General features: G+C 46.2%; 1 protein-coding gene across 2 annotated transcripts in view; it reads right to left on the reverse strand.

Moving 5' to 3' along the window:
• Positions 1-22,334, reverse strand: part of LOC143300772 (pre-mRNA-splicing factor ATP-dependent RNA helicase PRP16-like) — a 148,826-nt gene that overhangs the window by 70,431 nt on the left and 56,061 nt on the right. For both annotated transcript variants that reach the window (XM_076614701.1, XM_076614700.1), the window contains 3 exons: positions 17,103-17,252; positions 14,949-15,029; positions 930-1,091 (listed from right to left, as the gene is read on the reverse strand). In XM_076614701.1, coding sequence (XP_076470816.1) covers positions 930-1,091; positions 14,949-15,029; positions 17,103-17,252 — 393 coding nt within the window. The remainder of the gene's footprint in view (positions 1-929; positions 1,092-14,948; positions 15,030-17,102; positions 17,253-22,334) is intronic.

Raw genomic sequence — 22,334 nt, forward strand, 5'->3', positions numbered from 1 at the left:
TGGTTGTTAAAAACAACACGTGACAAAAACTGTTGGAGTCAATCTGAAGTTCCAAGGTTCGATCCCAGTATTGAAGCCTGGTGGATTAAAGGGGTTGTTTTTTTCCATTCTAATCTCTCAAGTCAACATACATGCACACCTATATATATATATATATATATATATATATATATATATATATATATAGGTGTGCATGTATGTTGACTTGAGAGATTAGAATATATATATAGGTGTGCATGTATGTTGACTTGAGAGATTAGAATGGAAAAAAACAACCCCTTTAATCCACCAGGCTTCAATACTGGGCATCGAACCTTGGAACTTCAGATTGACTCCAACAGTTTAATCACTACGCTACAGTGCCCAGGTGTAAACTGTCAGAGTGACTAAGTCTTCTGGTACAACAAACGCTTTCTGTTTGTATCATCCCCTCTTTCTCTTTGTACTAATCTTTCTTAATTCTTTCAACAATAGGGAGAGTGTACAGGCACACTTTCATTGGATTTTCATCAGGTTTCCTGGCTATTTTTAGCGAGAACCATGTGCACATGTGCATCTCCATTTCCTTCCTTTCCAGGTCGCCGAAAGGTTAAAATTTTCATCACGGAAATCGCTGTTCTAACGAAAAGATTCTGAACATTTTCGGTGACTATTTTTACAAGTTTACAACATACATTTGGTTTTATAATTACACACATTATTTGCTTTAGTCTTCTATGTTTACTCTGAATTAGTTTCTTGTCAAACATCTTGCCATTACGTATTCGAACTGATCCATCTTTTAACTGTCGAAAAGTTGTATGAACAAAAGCAGTGTACTCTCAGAGAAGCCAGCTACAGTGGTGGGCTGCCCATGTCATCATATGACTTACTTCTTTCGAAAGTCCACCATGAAAGCATGCTGCACACCCTCCCTAATATCAACTCACCTCCGATGTGCAGTCTTCAAAGCGAATAGCGTAGCCCACTTCCTCACCCAGGTTGACGTCCATTTCTTCAGCGACTCGCTTGGCGACAGACATGGCAGCCACACGACGAGGCTGAGTGCAGCCGATCATGCCTAGGCGAGTGTAGCCGTCCTCATGCAGGAACTGGGGACAGTGGACAGGTCAGGTGACACACTGAACCATCGTCACTAACCTCTACACACTCAGGCATGAGATTGGGAAATTGTGATTGAGTCTGAAAGGTGGGGGCCTGGGGGCTGCAGAAGGCCCCCAGTGGGGGTCCATGGGGCAACGCCCCTGGTGGGGGTCTGGGGGTGAAGCCCCCTGAAGCTGAAGGTTTTTCTCAATTTCAAACCATAAAATCTGTACTTGTGGGCCACCAATGCTGCTGAGGTATTCCAACCCACAGAAGACAAAAAATATGTCCAAATCTTCCTAAACTGAAGTGTTTTTGCTTCCAAACCTGTAAAGTCAGCCTTGGGGGCATGATTTTTAAAATTGTGTCTTGTGTGTGTGTGTGTGTGTGTGTGTGTGTGTGTGTGTGTGTGTGTGTGTGTGTGTGTGTGTGTGTGTGTGTGGTTTCAATGTAACTCTGTGTATGTGAGAATGAGAGACAGACAAAGAGATTGAGAATAGGGGTCGGGCTGGACATGGGAGGAAAGAGTTAAAGTTCATGTATGTGCACTGCTTTCAATACAATTCTGTGTGTTAAACTCTTTGTGTGAGTGTCACGGATTTAGCGCATAAGGCCTCTCCTGTAAACCAGTGCCACTGAGCCGTGACGAACATGATCACCCGTGTATATATCTCACCTTAGTTGTTTTCTCGTTTTAGTTTTCTTTTCTTTTTTTTCTTTTTTTTCCCCCTCTGCTCCTTCTCTCCCCCTCCAATCTGTGTTATTCTGTCATTTTAGCTTTTGCACGTGCTTAGCATACTCCTTGCACAGGCTCACTTTCAAGATCTCAGTAAAAGAAGGTAAAATTTCACCAAACATACAGACATCAAGGGCATTCACTCTTCAGAACTTAATGGCGTCTGGTCACCTCGAGCTTCGACGCTCTGTAGGGCGGATAGGAAGTATTTGTTCGCTCAGACACTCCTAAAAGATCCCCAGTATCCCTCCGACCCTGTGGCCTCTCTTCAATGAGATGATGAGTGTGGAGGAATAGTTCTGCATCACCTGGAACTGGAAAGGACCCCCCCAGTCTCTTTCAAATTTGTCCTCTTCACTGACCAGAGTGTAGCACCCGGACTCGACATTCGGTCTCTGCCACAAGGTATTGCTACCTGTCAACCCACCAGCTGCTGAGGTAAGCAGAAACATTAAGAAGATAGTTCGAAACCAAATGTCATTTCTTCATTACATTCTGATTAAACAAACACACACAAAAAAAAAACCCACATCAGTTTCCTCGGTTATTTTTTTCATTTTTGTGTTCGTTCATTTTTCGCGGTATGCTAATCATTTTCGTTTGTTTTTTTTAAAATCGTTATGCATTAGTTTTTTTTGACGCACTTATATGTGTACATCATTATATTGTAAATATTTGTTCCCCCTTTTCTTTGTCATAGGATAATTACTGTGTGCACACATACGGGGATCCAGTTCTCTTTTTCTGTTATTTTATGCGTTGGATTTTTCACACACCAAGAAGTGTGTGTTGCTGTTGGATAGGATGGATATCTATTCTTTCTTGTCCTTATTATTTGTTCATTTATGTAAACACGCAGTGAACGTGAACTTCACAGATAAAAAGTTACAAAAGGTGGTTATTTTTTATTTTAGTAATCCAAGCTCAGACCTTGTAGTCAACTGTCTCGTTGTTTTCTTGTGCATCACATTTATTTCTTTAGCGCAGTCAGAAAGTGTATTCAAGCCCAAAACGACTCATGTGCGTTGTCCTTTTTTCGCTAGTTCGTATAATATATTGTTTTCTTTTTCCCTTTCCCAAGTGGAGGTTGATCTAGGGGGAAATAACTGTTGTATGAATGCATGGATGTGTTTTATTCATCCAGTTTTTCTTTCCCTTAAAATATGTGAAAATACGTAACCCACCTGAGGGACAACAGCTTGTGTCCATTTATAAATTAATTATACGGCAGTGCCATTGTAAACCCCGCTGAAGTCTCGACGTCCCTCAGATAAATAGCCCTTTCCTTTAGCTCCATTTAAACACTATTAATTATATTGTGAATTTTAGCGAACATTTTGTGTTGCAGCTGTTTGAACAGTTCTTTGTCCTGCTGAAGTCACTCCGAGGACCATGCCCCGCCAAACTCCAACCTGAGTTGCCCTGATTGTGCCACCGCATCAATTCGGGAATATGACTTTGTAGGGGCATAGTTTGTTCTGGTCGTTTCTTGTTTGTTTTCATTTGTTTGGGTTTTTTTCTTCTTTTTTTTTTCTCATAAACTCATTAGTCGTCCATCACCCTTATTACCCTTTTGCCTTTGGGAAGTTTTTTTTTTTTTCTCCCCGGGTAGTGGTATAGATTGGGGTAGTTGGGTGGGTGTAGCACTCTTTTCTATTTGTAGGCTAGCTAGCATACATTATTTTGTCCCGTTCTCTTTCCGCCTCTTCTTTCTGAAATGAAATGAAATGAAATTATGGTGCTTAGAGCCTCGCCGACCACTGAGGCCATCTCAAGGCTATCGCCACGTCAATAACTACTACAAGGATAAAAAAACAACCAATTAAAACGAGTCACCACTTCAAACTTTCCACTCCAAAGTTAAAAAAAAACTTCCATAGTTTAAAACCTTCAAATCTGGTTAAAAATGTTCACTTCTTTTAAGAAGTCCATCAGCGCCCACGGAGGGACATCACGAAACAAAGTCTTCAAAGAAACCGCCGTGTAATGTCTGCGTCTAACGTCATGCAGATCCCAACAGTCAAGGAGCACGTGTTTCATGGTGAGAGGCTCATCACAGGGAATGCATCGAGGGGCCTCTTCCCCCTTCAACAAGTAAGAATGAGTAAAAAAAGTGTGCCCCGCACGCAGTCTGCACAGCACAGACTCCTCCTTTCTGTTCTTCACCCCCGAAGGGAGGGTCTCTTTTAGGTCCGGACAGATCTGGAAGAGCTTGTTGTCCGTCTGGGTGTTCCACTCCTCTTGCCAAAGATCCTTAACGTAAGTGTTCACCTTCCGTTTCATGTCTGTATATGGTACAAAGGATCTGGATAATTCTTTCTTTACAGCGTTCCTGGCCAGCAGGTCCGCCCTTTCGTTACCACGAATGCTAACATGTCCAGGAACCCAGGCCAACACAACCTCGTATCCTTTCTTCGTTGCAAGAGTAAAAGTTTCATAAAATTCCAGCAGTTTGGGATGAGTGATATTCCTGCAGGCGATCGCCTTCAGGGTTGACAAGGAGTCGGAAAAGATCATGAATCTCTTTTGTTTTGAAGAGAGAACCATTTTTACCGCCAGAACCAGTGCGGTCAGTTCCGCAGTGTACACCGAGCTGTCAGACAGGATGTGTTCCGTTGAGGGCTGGTCAGGAAAGGCGGGACAGAACGTAGATGCAGCGACTCCGTCCTCTGACTTGGAACCATCAGTGAAGATGCTTTGAAAAGTGGGGAATTTGTGGCAGAGTTCCGAATAGTAAGTTCTGTAGGCCAGAGAACTGGTGGAGTCTTTACGGTATGAGGCCAGGTCGAATCGGACCTCAGGTGTTGTAAAGGTCCACAGAGGGCTGTCAGGGAACTTAGAGAAATCTGAGATGCCACCGACATCCAGATCGGCATTTTCTAAGTGCGGCTGAATGCGGAGTCCGAGAGGAGGTATGCAGTTTGGGTTGTCTTTAAATTTCTTACCGAAAGGGTTGTTGAATACAGCGTCGTAAGCAGGGTTTGTAGGTTCAGAAAACAATTTCAAATAATAGTTTAGGGTCAGCTTCAGTCTGCGGTTGGAGAGGCGGTTCCCCCGCCTCTGCGTACAGGCTGTGCACAGGGGTGGTGCGGAAAGCACCGAAGCTGAGACGGAGCCCTTGGTGGTGTACAGGGTCCAACAGTTTCAAGTAAGACGGTCTGGCCAAGCCGTATACTACACTTCCATAATCCAGTTTGGACCGGACCAGGGCTCTGTAGAGGTGCAAGAGAGTTCTCTTATCAGCACCCCAGTTCGTGTGTGCCACAACTCGGATGATGTTCAGGGCTTTTTGGCAAGATACTTTCAGCTGTTTAATATGGCTGAGGAAGTTCAGCTTCTGATCAAAGACGACCCCTAAAAATCTGGCTTCCTTGACCGCCGGGATGGTGGATGTTCCCAGACGGATTTCAGGGTCCGGATAGAACTGGCGAAAATTATGAAAATGGATGCATTCAGTTTTGGAAGACGAAAATGTGAAGCCATTCTCCTCTGCCCAACACTGGATTTTGTTGACGCAGAGCTGAAGCCGTCGCTGGATGCTGGCATACGTGCTGCCAGTTGCATATAAGGCAAAATCGTCCACGAACAGCGAGCTGTCCGATCCCTTCTGAACGGATTGAACATGTCATTAATTTTTATGCTGAAAAGAGCCGGCGACAGGATGCTCCCTTGCGGGACACCCAGCTCCTGCTCGTGAATGTCAGACAGGGTGGTGCCGACCCTCACCTGGAATTGTCTGGCCACCACATGTTGTTTGTTTACAAAGGCATTTCTTACAGTGGTTTCCAGACGAACCAGATGGTCAACGGTAGAGCGATGCTTGCGGAAACCGCACGGTTCTTTCGCCAGAAGGCCGTCGGTCTCTAGTTTCTACATCAGTCTACCGTTGACCATCTTCTCCATCAGTTTGCAGATGCTGCTGGTCAGTGCAATTGGGCGGTAGTTGGAGGGGTTCGAGGGGTCTTTTCCCGGTTTCGGCAGCGGGATTATGAGGGCTTTCCGCCAGGAGGGTGGAAAAAAGCCTGTGACCCAGATGTGGTTATAGACTTTAAGCAGGGTGTCCAGACAGGTTTGGGGAAGATGCTTTAAGAGTTTATAATGGACCTCGTCCATTCCTGGACAGGAATCCGTACAGGCCTGAAGGGCAGATTTAAGTTCGTTCATTGTGAAAGGAAGGTTGTAATTCTCTGTGTTGTCGGAAAAGAAGTTACATGGTGTTTTTTCTGACAGGTTTTTCGTGTTAAGAAACCGAGCAGATTTGTTAGCAGATCTCGAGTTCTGTTCAATTGTGGAGGCAAGCAAATTGGCAACTGCTTTCTTCTCTGTGACCAGAGCGTCTGAAAGTTTAAGATGATGAAAGGTTGGGCATACGTTTTTGCCCTTAATTCTTTTTAAAACCCTCCACACTTTCTTCTTGGGTGTGTTGGAGGTTAAGGAAGAGCAAAAATCTCTCCATGACTTTCTCTGGCTCTTTTTAAAAACATACCTGGCTTTCGCCCTCAGCTGTTGATGGGTTCGAACGCTATCAGTCTCCGGTCTCCGAAAGACGCGTCGCTGCGCTCTCTTCCGAGACTTACGGGCCTCCGGACATTCTGCGTTGAACCAGGGCGTTCTTGGCACCTGCGGCTTGGAGGTAGACGATGGGACTGCTGCTTTGGCGCAATCTAAAAACGATCCGAGTCAGAGTGTCAGCAGGGTCCTTGCTTTTCAATACTGTTTCTTCCTGCAGCTCCGCTCTTATCTTTGTGGTAAAAAAACTCCAGTCTGCTTTGTCATAGTTCAGGCGGTCAGGCAGAGAGTCACCTTCTCCATCTGTGGGGCGGAGGACGACAGGAAAGCGGTCACTCCCGTGCAGATCGTCGTGCACTTTCCACTCGTAGTCCAGGACCAACGATGGATCGCAGACCGACAGATCTAAACACGAGAGCTTTCCAGAGGACAGATGAAGGTAAGTGGGAGACTTGTCGTTGAGACAGCACAAGTCCATGTCGGAAAGAAGGTTTTCCAAGAGAAGACCTCGGGCTGATGTCATCTCACTTCCCAAGAGCGGGGAGTGTCCATTGAAGTCGCCCAACAGTAAAAACGGACGTGGGAGCTGGTCGACCAGGTTCATGAGGTCCTGCCTCAGAACACGGACGGAAGGAGGAAGGTACAGAGAGCAGACAGTGATGGTTTTCTCAAGTGTGACTCTGACTGCCACCGCCTGTAAAGGGGTGCTTAAAAGAACTGTACTGTATAAAAGGGACTTGCGAATAAAAAGAGCGACACCTCCCGTCAATCCCTCTTGCTTCGGTTGAGCGGGTTTAAAAAAGGAGTTAAAACCAGAAAGAGATAAAACCTTGCCATCTCTTTGCAGAGTCTCCTGCAGCGCCAGCACTGAAGGTTTCAAAGCACGACAAAGCAGCTGGAGTTCCTGGAAATTGGCGCAGAACCCCCGGATGTTCCAGTGGATCACTGCCATTAACTCTTTCATTCTGGCAGCACGGTTTTCCAGTTTGCTAGAATCATACCCTTCATTCCTGGAGGCCGGTAAACCGTGCAGCAGAAAATTCCTCCTTTCCTTCCTGCCGCCCGGAAAATCGGTTCTCGCGGTAAGCGCTTTGAACTTCGCGCGAGTCGCGTCATCAGCGCGCGTCATCTATCCTTGACCGGGGCACTTGTGGGGCAGTGTTTATGAATGGAATGGATGCCAGACACCCCCCTCTCCCTCCCTGGGCCGTGGGAAAGTGGCCACTGCTTCATTCCTGCCAGTGTGCAACTGCAGACGTGGCATTTCTGAGTGAACACACGAACACGGAAGATGGAAGGTGCAGAAAATTCGGATTCAGATCAGTTTTCTGATGATGAATTTTACAGTGCTTTACCAGATGATGATTTCGATCTGTTGCAACTAAATGAAGAGGAGAGAGCACAGTTAGCTGCTGCAATAGAAGCACAAATAGCGGGTGACGAAAGTGGAGAGGAGCTGGATGATGAAAACCTGCCTTTGTTTTACACGCGGCCACGGTTTGAGTGGGTGAGCGGTAATTACGTTGCACCTGACCCTAGCACCAGAACGTCGTTCAATCGCCGATCAGGACCTGTTCGCGTGCTGGATACATCGATGACAGCACTGGATTACTTTCAGCTGTTTTATTCCGATGAAGTGTTTCGTTCTATTGTCAACTTCATGAACAACAATGCCACAAAGAAACGGACTGAGGAGCCAGAAAAAACCAAAGGTGAGTGGAAACCCATTACACTGGAAGAAATGAAGGTATATTACGGGCTGCTGATAATGAAGGACATTATGCGACTTGACAGAGACACACACTATTGGAGCACAAGTGCAAAAAACTTTCTTCTCCGTACTCCGTTTGGCAGTGTGATGAGTCGTGACCGATTCTTTCAGATTCGGAGATACGTGTATTTTGTGGATCCTACTTCACCTGTTGATCGAAGTGGCAAACTCCACAAACTTCGTTTCATTCTGGACAAAGTCAGGGACAGTTTCAGAAATGAGTTTGTTCCTTACCAAAATGTGACAGTTGATGAAGCGATGGTACCATTCAAGGGCCGTTTAGGCTTCAAACAGTATATGAGGGACAAACCTGTGAAGTTTGGTATCAAGCTGTGGGTACTTGCTGACGCCAAGACAGCATACTGCTACAATATGGAGGTGTATACAGGAAAACACGGACAACAAGTGAACAAACTGATGGGGCTCAGTGCTCGTGCTGTGATTGGTCTGACCAAACCAATTCAAGACTTTGGTCACGTTGTCTTCACAGACAATTTTTACACCTCACCTGTGCTGGCAAAGTACCTGTTGGGCAAGGGGACGTACCTGTGCGGCACAATGCGACCCAACCGTCCTGGCTACCCAAGTGATCTGGTCAAGACCAAGGCGGAAACACGTCGGATTCCCCGTGGCACTTCTGAATGGCGACAGTGTGGTGACATGATAGCAACATCATGGAAAGATAACAGAATTGTGTACTACCTTTCCACAGCACACCCACCTCATGACAACTCAGGTGCCACTGCCAGACGACGCCAGAAAGACGGGACCGTCGCTGAGTTTCCTTGCCCCCCATCAGTGGCTGCCTACGCCGTCAACATGAATGGTGTGGACAGACTGGACCAGAACACCCGTCAAAACAAGTCAAAGAAGTCCATGAAGTGGTATCGACGGGTGGAAACAAAGCTGATGGAGACAGCAATATACAACGCTTTTGTCATTGAGGGGGAGGTGACAGACCACAGACCTCAGGGACAAAGCAAGCGAGACCTGCTCTCCTTCAAGCTGGACCTGGCCCACCAACTGATCGGCAATTATTTTGTCGAAAAATCCCATCCTGGCCGACCCAGAACGGAAACCAGTGCAGCAGACCCCCGTCTTGACCGCACAGATCACTGGCCTGTTCGCGGAGAAGGTGACAACCACACCTGTGTGGTGTGCACAGCACGACACAATACAACCACACACACCCTGGTGTCAGCTATGCCAACAACCCATTCAAAAAATGAAAGACAACAATCAAATGTGAAAAGTGTGGTGTGTATTTATGCAGCAACCAGCGCGACTGCTTCAAGGTGTACCACACGCGTGTCACCTTTGTGTGACATGTGACATGGTGATTGTGACAATGACACATGTATATAGAGAACGTTTTGTTTGTGAATAGTGTATGTGCATATAACTGTGTAAATAATGCTCTTATTCTGGCTCATCAGCTGCTTGTGTAGTGAAAGACATCCTCTTCTAGACAGCAAACAAACTTCAAATCAATGATGTGGTTGGGACAACTGCAGTGACAATTGTGACAGTTTTCTGTGGATATGACCAGCAGTGTGGCACTGGGATACATGTGAGGCATACTCGGTGAGTACCTGCATGATGTGAACACTGTGCAAGCAAAACACTGTCCTGCGTATGGTACGTACTTGCATGCGTTGTGTTCTACCCTAAACTCACCTGTTTTACACCTGAGTGTCACCAGAGATGTCACCGTATAGAGTCAACACGGTCACAGACACCTTCTCACATCAATTCTGTACACAACGGTAGATAACAATCTTAGTATACTGTTATGAACCGCGTTGCCGTAAGTCTCCGAAATAAGTACCCTGCTTCGTACTTTCTTTCTCTTCTCTAAATCCAGGAATGAAGGGTATACATGCTTAAAAGGAATCTAGGAACAAGGGGAAGTAATGGTTCATAGAAAACTAGGAATGAAAGAGTTAAGAAGGTTAAAAATAATAAAGCAGCAGCCTATTCCATCGCTACCCCCTGCTCCTCTGCTTGCGGTGGCTCAAGGTCGGCCAGGATGGAGTATTTATTTTTAGAAATTAATTTTTCCGATTCCGACGGAGTCGGAATATCCACGACCTCGGCCCCTCCCAATCCCGCCGAGGCCGCAACCCTCCCCTCCTTGAGTTTTGGAGGTACGGGGGGTTTCCGGCCACCTCCGGCAGCCCGAGGGCCAGGCAGACGAGAGGCGGGGCGAGGGGTGCCGGGGGGTGGGGTGGGGCGGGAGGCGGACAACGTGCCTCCGCCCGAGGTTTTCCGCTCCCGCCCAGCAGCCCCTGAGGACTGCCGCACAGGATGGGAAGGGGTGGACACGGCGCCTCCACCCAAGGCCAACGGTTCCAACGAGGTGGGTAAGTCGTCCGTCTGGGTCCCTGTGGACGTCGTCTGGACCGCGACGTCCACCGTCCTGGGTCTGACGACAGAGGCGTAAGACGCCTTAGGCGACGCGGCCTCCACCTGTTTCTTTGCCTCAAAGAAGGATATCTTCTTTTCTGTCTTGACCTTCTGGATTTGTTTTTCTTTTTTCCAGGCGGGGCAGTCTTTCGATGAGGACGGGTGGCCACCTCCGCAGTTCACACACCGGGCTGGACTGACGCAATCGCCCTGGTGCGCCGTCTTCGAACAGGTGCCACATGCCTCTTCCTCCTTACATCGATCTCTCACGTGTCCAAATTTCTGACATTTAAAACATCTTAGAGGGGACGGCACGTACAGGCTTACACTAACCTTGAGGTATCCGACCCAAATGTCCTTGGGGACATCCGGGCAGCAGAAGGTGAGGAAGAAAGTGTTGGTCGGGACTCTGTCCGACCTCTTCCTCACTGTCACCCTGTACACGTCGGTCACTCCCTGAGAGGACAGCTCGCTCTTGATCTCAGCTTCAGACACACCTTTCAACTCCGGGCATCTGATAACCCCCTTTGAACAGTTGAGACCTTTGTGAGGGGAAACCTTATCCTATCCACAAAAGTGGTCGCCTTGAGAAGGAGCTGTGTCTGCCTTTTGGACTCTGTCTGCACTAAAAATGCTCCGCTCCTCAGCCTCTTGATGGATTTCAGTGATCCTGCCACACTGAAAGCCCTTCTGGATAGCGAAGGGGCTGAGAGCCGACAAGGGCTTGTCGTCATCAGCACCCTCCATCACAAGCCACGATGGCCAAAATCCAGATGTCTCAACGACCTCCGAATCTGAGTCGTCTGTTCCTTGTCGTCGTCTTTTTCCAGAGTTAGGAGGGTGTAATTTTTTGGAATTCATGTTGAAAAAAATGTAAATTCATCCCTCCCTTACCCACCCACCATGGGGTCCAACTTAGGGGCCAGGGTCAAGGGAGGGATATACGACCAACAGTCTAGCTCCAACGTGTTCCCCCCCGATCATGCCCAGCTCCCGGGGACAGAGAACCGAGCACTACGGGGGTTACCTTCGTTAGCCTCTAAACTGCCAGTCTTGACCCAGCCCCACGAAGGGGTAGCCGATTGACACACACGGGCCAATGTGTGCCGCCTGTCTTAGGAGAGGTCCGAGCCAAAGGGATGTGTTGAGAGCAGCGTGCTCTCTCAATCCCCAGGATCTCATTCCCCTCCATCACAGGTCGCGCCGCACGGCAAATACAGCGGGCCTAAAGAAGGCCGCAGAGAAAAAAGAATGTGGAAAAGAAGGCTTGATGGGGAGCTGAGGACAGAAAAGAGGCGGTAAAAAGAAGAATAGAGAATAGCGAAAGGGACAGTGGGTCACATTTAGTTTGGGCCTCACTAACGACCTGTTCGGCGTGGGAAGCCCTATCAGTGGCATCAGTACAAAAACCACCACTTATTCAGCCCGAACAGCTACGATGGCTGTCAATTAAGACCTGGGACCAGAGCAGCAAAACCCCAAGAAGCACTGATGCCCCCACCGACATAGCTCGCTCGATCACTGGCCACTAAGCCTCCCGACCACGACAAGGTAGTGACCCTCCCGGGAGTGGGTCAAGAGAACGCCAGCCTGACCCCCTCCAGGTTTTGGGAGGCTCTTCTTTCTGACATTGTGCGAATGCGTGAATAAAAGATGTAAAATCATATTTTATTTTTAGTGGTCTGCTGTTTGTGTGCGAGGGTGGTCGACTTGAGCGAATGCTGGGTAAAAATTGTATGAAACATACCTTTGACGCGACAGAGTGAGTGAGTGAGTGAGTGAGTGTGTGTGTGTGTGCGTGTGTGCGTGTGTGTTTTCAAGGAAAATGTTCTTTGGACACAAGTTTGCACTGTACCAATATAACTGACCAACTGGGAGGAGGGGGTGGATCTGTGACTGGTTATATCACTTCCAAGCAGTCAAGGATCCTCAGCTGGAGCTAGTGGTCAGTGTCTTGGCTCAATGCCAAAATTGCCACAGTCACTGACAGTGGTTTCATACACCCCCTCCTCCTCCCCCCCCCCTTCCCTCAGCACTGGAGGAGACTCAAGAGACAGGGGTGGGGTACCTCAGCAAATCATGAAAGTGAAGTCTGCAGGAGGGGTGCGGGGGTATGGGGAGTGACTTTTTTCTCTCTGAAATCAACTGCTCTTCCACTGAAAATAGCGGATCTGCTTAGAGTTCCCCAGCAGGTACTCTGTGGGTGTGTGTGTGTGTGTGTGTGTGTGTGTGTGTGTGTGTGTGTGTGTGTGTTTTCAGGGGAGAAAGAGAGAGAGAGAGAGAGAGAGAGAGAGAGACAGCAAGCGAGCGTGAGTGCGTACACGCGTGCGTATGTGTGGTAGGGGAGATGGTAGGAGGAAAGAATGCAAGTTGTATTTGTGCATGTGTATGCACTGCTTTCAAATTCAATAGATCCCTCTCTCCGCGCGCGCGCGTGTGTGTGTGTGTGTGTTTTCAATACAACTCTGTGTGTATATGCAAGAGAGAGAGAGAGAGGGACAGACAGAAAGAGGGAGAGAGGGACAAAGAGACAGAGAGAGAGGGGGGAAAGTGGGAGGAAAAAGTGCAAGTTTGTATGTGTGCATATATGTGCACTGCTTTAAATACAATTCTGTGTGTGTGTGTGTGTGTGTGTGTGTGTGTGTGTGTGTGTGTGTGTGTGTGTGTGTGTGTGTGTGTGTGTGTGTGTGTGTGTGTTTTCAATCTCTGTGTGTGTGTGCTTGAAAGAGAGTGTGTGTGAGTGTTCAAGCACATGTGCGTATTATTAAGCTCTGTGTGATTGTGTGAGTGCTCATAATATTATGTGTGCACATGTGCAAGTGTGAAGGAGAGAGAGATAAAATTAAAAAAAACAGAGTATGTGTATATGTGAATGCATTCATGTGGGTTTTTTTTCAAAGTGTGTGTGTGTGTGTGTGTGTGCGCGCGCGCGCGCGCGCACGCACGGCACGCGCATTCAATTCAGCTCTGTGTCTGTTCGTGCGTGTGTAACTTTGGTAACTTTGGCTTTTGGTCTCAAATCTAAATACACTGACTCTTGCCATGAACTGTCTGTACTACAGAAGCTCGGCTGTGTCAGAAAAGGCACTGACGTCAATAAGTTGCTACAAAGTTTCTGTTTCAATGCCACACTGAATGTTACTTGTGCATACAGTGTGCATACAGTGGCAAACCTTGGCAACTTCTGAATGAACAGAGGGTCAAGCAGATGTACCCATGGCCATTGTGGCTCACAGGGATGGAGATCGCGCGCACTGGTGTATCTGTGCGTGCACGCAAGTTTGTGTGTGTGTGTGTGTGTGCACGTGTGAGCACACACATCTGTGCGCGCGTGTGTGCGTATGTGATCGCAGCATGTGTGTGCAGGTGCGTGCGTGCATGCTTTTCACAGTGCATTAGGAAACTTTCTGACTTCGATTTTGGTGCTCTGACAAGTCTCTGGATCGCCTCTCAAGGAGTCAACAAACGACGCTTTCGAAAGAGCATTCTGTTTTCGTTTTTGACAGATCATCGGTAAACGATATAGAACGGCCCATCAGCTTTTTCTTTCTTTCTTTTTTCTTCTAGAAAACGTACGCTCCGTTTTTAGTGCAAATGTGAAAACAGATTTCCGTGCCTAGACTGAAGAGTTGCACCCATACAATCTGACACCAATCGCACTTGGCCTTGCCCGCGGTGTCAATTTTGTGAATGACGTCGCCTACCCGTGAAGTTATTTTTTTATTCTTCACTTCTGTTTTCACGATCTCATCTTGCCAGACCCAGTTCCACTTATTATTCACTCCTTTATCGACCTCTGCTGCAAAAATCCTGTAATCGTTTGTGAGTTTTCTCATTTTGTCAGTGACTGAAGACGATCGACGAAATCAGGTATCTTTGCAAGTTGTGAAGCCCACAAGCGAGTTTTGTAATCCCGACCGAATACGGATAAGCTGAATGATGACAGAGCAGCAACGGAACACTTATTCTCAATTGGTTCGCTTATCCAAACATGGGGTATTTTAGCAAACGCTGTGGGTCTGTCTTGTCGATCGGTCGGACAATGTTCGTGCAACCGTGGGTCAGAAAAAAAAACTCCCCCCCGCCCCCTTTTCCTCCCCTCCAATTTTCTCAACGGATTTACGCGAATCTCAAAAAAGGCCTCTGGAGCCAATTTTCGGTCGGAAATCCGACTATACTTGGAAAAATCTCATGCCTGCACACTGACATACAGGTCAGGTGACACACTGAACCATACATGTACGTCAGAGTGTAAAGGTTAGTGGTGATGGTTCAGTGTGTCACGAATACACATGAATTCCCATACACACACGCACACACGCACACAAACACTCTCACACATACACACACGCACAAAAACAAGAACATATAGAGCCAAATAACAAGAGGCAGAAAAGAGAGAAGCAAAGTGACATGCCACATGAAAAGCATAGCTGTGTTTACCTGAGTCAGCTGAGTGGTCTTCCCTGACCCGGTTTCTCCCACAATGATGATGATGCTGTTGTCTCGGATCACGTTCAGCAGCTGCAACAGTTCACCTCACTGTCACTTCAAGGAGGCATGAAACCGTGCCCACACATCCATGTACCCTGCACCACAACCACTTTAAAAGAAAAAAGGAGGTAGCAGAATCCTCACCAAGGCACTGGTCAGGCCTTGGGAGCCTACTGTGGAAAGTATACGCTAAACTGAAATAAGTAAAGAAAGAAAATATGCAAATGTGCAAATACTATAGAATATAAAAAAAACAAATGCCACACAGAACAGATAAACAGCAACAATGTAGTGTGTGCACCTGTATGTGGCAATCCAAATATTTGTGTAGTATATTGTATTGCACTGCGTTGCATTGTATTGTATTTATCATTGCATTGCATTACTTTTTTGTCACAACAGATTTCTGCGTGAAATTTAAGCTGTTCTATGCTCCCCAGGGAGAGAGCATTGTCCCAGTGCTGCTCAACTCCTTTTTTGCAAGCAAGAGAAAGACAAGACACACACAAAGAACTAGAAAGACAAGCACACACACACAACAAACTTTGAAGAAAGACAAGACGCACACAAAGAACTCAGAAGAAAGACAAGATGTACACAAAGAACTAGAAAGACAAAAAACACACACACACAACAAACTCAGAAGAAAGACAAGACACACACAAAAAACTATAAAGACAAGACACACACACACAATTAACTCGAAAGAAAGACAAGACATACACAAAGAACTGAGATGAAAGACAAGACATACACAAAGAACTGGGATGAAAGACAAGACACACACAAAACTGGGATGAAAGATAAGACACACACAAAACTGGGATGAAAGACAAGACACACAAAGATCTGGGATGAAAGACAAGACACACAAAGAAGTGGGATGAAAGATAAGACACACACAAACAACTAGAAAGAAAAACAAGACACACACAGTGACAGACAAAGAAGAACTTGGATGAAAGACAAGACACACACACAGATCTAGGATGAAAGACAAGACACACACAAAAAAGTGGGATGAAAGACAAGACATACACAATGAAATGCAAGACGCACACAAAGAACTGGAATGAAAGACAAGACATAAACAACTGGGATGAAAGACAAGATGCACACAGAACTGGGATGAAAGACAAGACACACACAAAGAAGTGGGATAAAGACAAGACACACAAAGATCTGGGATGAAAGACAAGACACACACAAAGATCTGGGATGAAAGACAAGACACACACAAAGAAGTGGGATAAAGACAAGACACACACAAAGATCTGGGATGAAAGACAAGACACACACAAAGATCTGGGATGAAAGACAAGACACACACAAAGAAGTGGGATGAAAGACAAGACACACACAAAGAACTGGGATGAAAGACAAGACACACACAAAGATCTGGGATGAAAGACAAGACACACACAAAGAAGCGGGATGAAAGACAAGAGACACACAAAGAACTGGGATGAAAGACAAGACACACAAAGAACTGGGAGACACACACAAAGATCTGCGATCAAAGACAAGACACACACAAAGAACTAGGATGAAAGACAAGACACACACAAAGAACTGGGAGACACACACAAAGATCTGGTATGAAAGACAAGACACACACAAAGAACTAGGATGAAAGACAAGACACACACAAAGAACTGGGAGACACACACAAAGATCTGGGATCAAAGACAAGACACACACAAAGAACTGGGATGAAAGACAAGACACACAAAGAACTGGGAGACACACAAAGAACTGGGATGAAAGACAAGCCACACACAAAGAACTGGGATGAAAGACAAGACACACACAAAGAACTGGGATGAAAGACAAGACACACACAAAGAACTAAAATGAAAGACAAGACACACACAAAGAACTGGGAGACACACACAAAGATCTGGGATCAAAGACAAGACACACACAAAGAACTGGGATGAAAGACAAGACACACAAAGAACTGGGAGACACACACAAAGATCTGGGATGAAAGACAAGACACACACAAAGAACTGGGATGAAAGACAAGACACACACAAAGAACTGGGATGAAAGACAAGACACACACAAAGAACTGGGAGGAAGTGAAAGCAGTACACTGACCTCTGTCCTGACAGCGAAGATGGGCAGGTACTGTCGCTGCTGGGTGATGGTTCGGCGCTGGGCAAACTCACTGACTGCCTCGTTTTTGTCAGACATTACCTCTGAGAACCTATGCTCCGCCTTCAAGTCCTCCTCTTTCCGCTCGTCCTCCTGCACAACACACAGACACACCTGGATTACACTGTATGGTGCTTCATTTTATTGTGCACCACCAGCTGTTCTACCTGGCTATATTGTGCACCACCAGCTATTGTATCTGGCTTTTTGTACACCACCAGCTGTTCTACCCGGCTTTACTGTACACCACCAGATCTTGTATCTGGCTTTACTGTACACCACCAGCTGTCCTACCTGGCTTTATTGTACACCACTAGCTGTTGTACCCGACTTTATTGTACACCACCAGCTGTTGTACCCAGCTTTATTGTACACCACCAGCTGTTCTACCTGGCTTTATCGTACACCACCAGCTATTGTATCTGGCTTTTTGTACACCACCAGCTGTTGTACCCGGCTTTACTGTACACCACCAGCTGTTCTACCTGACTTTATTGTACACCACCAGCTGTTCTACCCGGCTTTATTGTACACCACCAGCTGTTGTACCTGTGTTTACTGTACACCACCAGCTGTTCTACTCAGCTTTACTGTACACCACCAGCTGATCTACCCGGCTTTATTGTACACCACCAGCTGTTGTACCTGGCTTTATTGTACACCACCAGCTGTTGTACCTGGCTTTATTGTACACCACCAGCTCTTGTACCCGGCTTTATTGTACACCACTAGCTGTTCTTCCTGGCGTTATTGTGCACCACTAGCTGTTCTACCCTGGCGTTATTGTGCACCACTAGCTGTTCTACCTGACGTTGTTGCGCACCACTAGCTGTTCTACCTGACTTTATAGTGCACAACTAGCAACTGTTTTACCTGGCTTTATTGAACGCAAGTAGCTGCTGTTCTACCTGACTTTATTGCACACCACTAGCTGCTGTTCTACCTGACTTTATTGAACACAACTACCTGCTGTTCTACCTGGCTTTATTGAACATAACTACCTGCTGTTCTACCTGGTTTTATTGAAAACAACTACCTGCTGTTCTACCTGGGTTTATTGAACACAACTACCTGCTGTTCTACCTGGGGTTATTGCAAACCACAAGCTGTAACACCTGACTTTAAAACTACCTGCTGTTCTACCTGGCTTTTTTGTACACCACCAGCTGTTCTACCTGGTATTGTTGTACACCACCAGCTGTTCTACCTGGTTTTATTGTACACCACCAGCTGTTCTACCCGGCTTTACTGTACACCACCAGCTGTTCTACCCGGCTTTACTGTACACCACCAGCTGTTTTACCCGGCTTCACTGTACACAACCAGCTGTTCTACCCGGCTTTACTGTACACCACCAGCTGTTCTACCCGGCTTTACTGTACACCACCAGCTGTTTTACCCGGCTTTATTGTACACCACCAGCTGTTGTACCTGGCTTTATTGTACACCACCAGCTGTTCTACACGGCTTTACTGTACAACACCAGCTGTTCTACGCGGCTTTACTGCACACCACCAGCTGTTTTACCCGGCTTTACTGTACACCACCAGCTGTTCTACCCGGCTTTACTGTACACACCCAGCTGTTGTTCCCAGCTTTATTGTACACCACCAGCTGTTCTACCTGGCTTTATTGTGCACCACTAGCTGTTCTACCTGGCTTTATTGTGCACCACTAACTGTTCTACCTGGCATTACTGCGCACCACTGGCTGTTCTACCTGACGTTATTGCGCACCACTAGCTGTTCTACCTGAAGTTATTGCGCACCACTACCTGAAGTTATTGTGCACCACTACCTGATGTTATTGCACACCACTAGGTGCTGTTCTACCTGACTTTATTGTGCACAACTAGCAACTGTTTTACCTGGCTTTATTGCTCACTACTAGTTGCTGTTTTACCTGACTTTATTGCACACCACTAGCTGCTGTTCTACCTGGCTTTATTGAACAGAACTACCTGCTGTTCTACCTGGCTTTATTGAACATAACTACCTGCTGTTCTACCTGGTTCTATTGAACACAACTACCTACTACCTGCTGTTCTACCTGGTTCTATTGAACACAACTACCTGCTGTTCTACCTGGTTTTCTTGAACACAACTACCTGCTGTTCTACCTGGTTTTCTTGAATACAACTACCTGCTGTTTTACCTGGCTTTATTGAACACAACTACCTGCTTTTCTACCTGGTTTTCTTGAACACAACTACCTGTTGTTCTACCTGGTTTTATTGAAAACAACTACCTTCTGTTCTACCTGGTTCTATTGAACATAACTACCTGCTGTTCTACCTGGTTTTATTGAACACAACTACCTGCTGTTCTACCTGGGTTTATTGCACACCACAAGCTGTTCCACCTGGCTTTACAACTACCTGCTCTTTTACCTGGCTTTTTTGTACACCACCAGCTGTTCTACCTGGTATTGTTGTACACCACTAGCTGTTCCACATGGTTTTATTGTACATCACTAGCTGATCTACCTGGCTTTACTGTACACCACCAGCTGCTGTACCAGGCTTTATTGTACACCACCAGCTGTTCTACCCGGCTTTATTTTACACCACCAGGTGTTCTACCCCGCTTTACTGTACCCCACCAGCTGTTTTACCTGGCTTTACTGTACACCACCAGCTCTTCTACCTGGCTTTACTGTACACACCAGCTGTTGTACCTGGCTTTACTGTACACCACCAGCTCTTCTATCTGGCTTTATTGTACACCACCAGCTGTTCTACCTGGCTTTATTGTGCACAACGCACTGTTCTACCTGGCTTCATTGTACACCACCAACTGTTCTTCCTGGCTTCATTGTACACCATCAGCTGTTCTACCTGGCTTTATTGTGCACAACGCACTGTTCTACCTGGCTTCATTGTACACCACCAACTGTTCTTCCTGGCTTCATTGTACACCATCAGCTGTTCTACCTGGCTTTATTGTGCACAACACACTGTTCTACCTAACACTGTACACCACCAGCTGTTCTACCTGGCTTTATTGTACACCACCAGCTGTTCTACCTGGCTTTATTGTGCACAATGCACTGTTCTACCTGACACTGTACACCACTAGCTGACTTCAGATCCTCCTTTTTCCACTCATCTTGCTACACACCACACAGACACATGAAAATAGAAGCCAACAAAAAACAACAACCCAAAAATGTAATCTTTCTTTAACCTCTTGACTGCACTGTTGACGTACAGCATACGTCATGAAATGTCGCTCACCAATGCTGTACTGACATACGCTGTACGACATGTGTACAACGTTCTATGTTTTGAGTACCGCATTACAGAAAATACAGTCTGCTAACCATTAAATTAGCTCCCCTGAGAGCGCTTTATCTCCTGAGTTCCACAAGCTAAAAATATTCACCTATTGTCATATTTATGGCGAAAGTTTTGCAAGTTTGTACGAAGCTCAAGTTGTGTTTGCAAAGCCATGGCTGAACGCAGACAAACCCCAACACTTGCACAAATATTGGAAGAAATCTTTCATGATGCAAATAGTAGAGATGAAGATTGTGGACTGAATGAGACAGAACTGCGTGAAGTTGCTGCTGAAGACACCGATTTTGACATGGATGGGGGTGGGAGGTGGGGTTGCTTGAAAATGAACACAGACAAGCTCAGCTGATTCAAGATGCAGGTGGGTGTTTACAAGGTTTGTCAGTTTATTATTTGCTTTCTGTGTGTTGTAACAATGAATATAACTGCATTTGTGTGTGTTTTGAATGTGTTAGCTGTGGTAAGTAGCTTCGTCAGTCACTGATCAGTGTGTGTGTGTGTGAGAGAGAGTCAGTCACGTGTGTACTGTATGTGACCAACATAGCGCAAGGAGGTGTGGCTCGCTGGCTGGCTCCTTGTTGATGACAGCGTGTGTCACTCGCCTAGAGCTTTCTGTGAATTCGTTCCTGAGTGTGTATTGGTTTGTTGTTGTTGTTGTTGTTGTGTGTGTGTGTGAGAGAGAGAGAGAGAGAGAGAGAGAGAGTGGGGGGGGGGGGGGGGAAGGAAGAAATGATTTTTTGCAAAACTGAAATCAGAGAATGATAAACAGAATTGTATGCCTAAATTACTTTGGAAATGCAACACTTGTACAAGTGTGTGTGTGTGTGTGTGTGTGTGTGTGTGTGTGTGTGTGTGTGTGTGTGTGTGTGTGTGTGGTCATTTTGTTTTGGATAAGAAAGAGAAAATGAAGGGGGTGTGTCATACCATGAACCAGTTTCAGTGTTTGTGTATTGGGGGTTGGGGGTACAGGTGGGTAGGTGTGTGTGTGTTTGTATTTCAGCTTCTGAAAACAGAAATAAAATGGTACCATTTCATAACCTTTTTATATGTAAAAAAAATTTATTAAAAAAAAAAAATTTATTAAAAAAACTCAACAAACTTAGTCTTTTATGCAATGTGTTTCAGGTATGCAGTGTGGTGATGATCATGATGTTCGTCCTGGACCATCTGGAGTTGACAACTTGCCACAAACCTACAACTGAAGACCAGCAGCAGCAAGACCAAAGGGCAGAAAACAAGCCTCCAGCAATTCTGGATTGCAACAAAAACATGGGTGCCATGGACCATCATGACCAACAACTGCAGCCCTACGATGCCGCAAGGAAACCCCTGAAGTGGTACAAATAGCTTGTGTGCATTTTCTACAAATTGCCATGCTGAAAGCACACATCCTCTACAAAAAAAAAGCAGGCAACAGCAGTACACTCCTGGACTTCCAGAAGGATGTAATTAGTGCCATGATTTTTAGTGACCAAGACCCAGACAGCGCTAAAGATGACCACGCTGTTCGTCTGTGTGGACGACACTTCACTGATGTCATCCCACCTACTCCACAGAAAGCCCGGCTACAAAGGAGGTGCAGAGTCTGCTGGAAGCAAGGGCAAAGAAAGGATGTGAGGTTCTACTGCCCAGACTGCCCCAACAAACCAGCACTGTGTTTTGAAGACTGTTTCTGCAAGTACCACACACAGTGTTTTTACTGGCAATAGATGCTGGGTGAATACACCTTTTTCATTCTTTGTGTAGACTGTGTTGGGGTCTTATGGATCTGGACACTGTTGCTCAGCTTTGACAGTGTGTGTGGTTGATCACAAGTCACAAGAAAGACTGGTTGATAACCTGGTTGATATTGTAGCACCTACATGATGGAATGACAGTCC

Source organism: Babylonia areolata, chromosome 26 (assembly GCF_041734735.1).
Source record: "Babylonia areolata isolate BAREFJ2019XMU chromosome 26, ASM4173473v1, whole genome shotgun sequence".
NCBI lineage: Eukaryota > Metazoa > Mollusca > Gastropoda > Neogastropoda > Buccinidae > Babylonia > Babylonia areolata.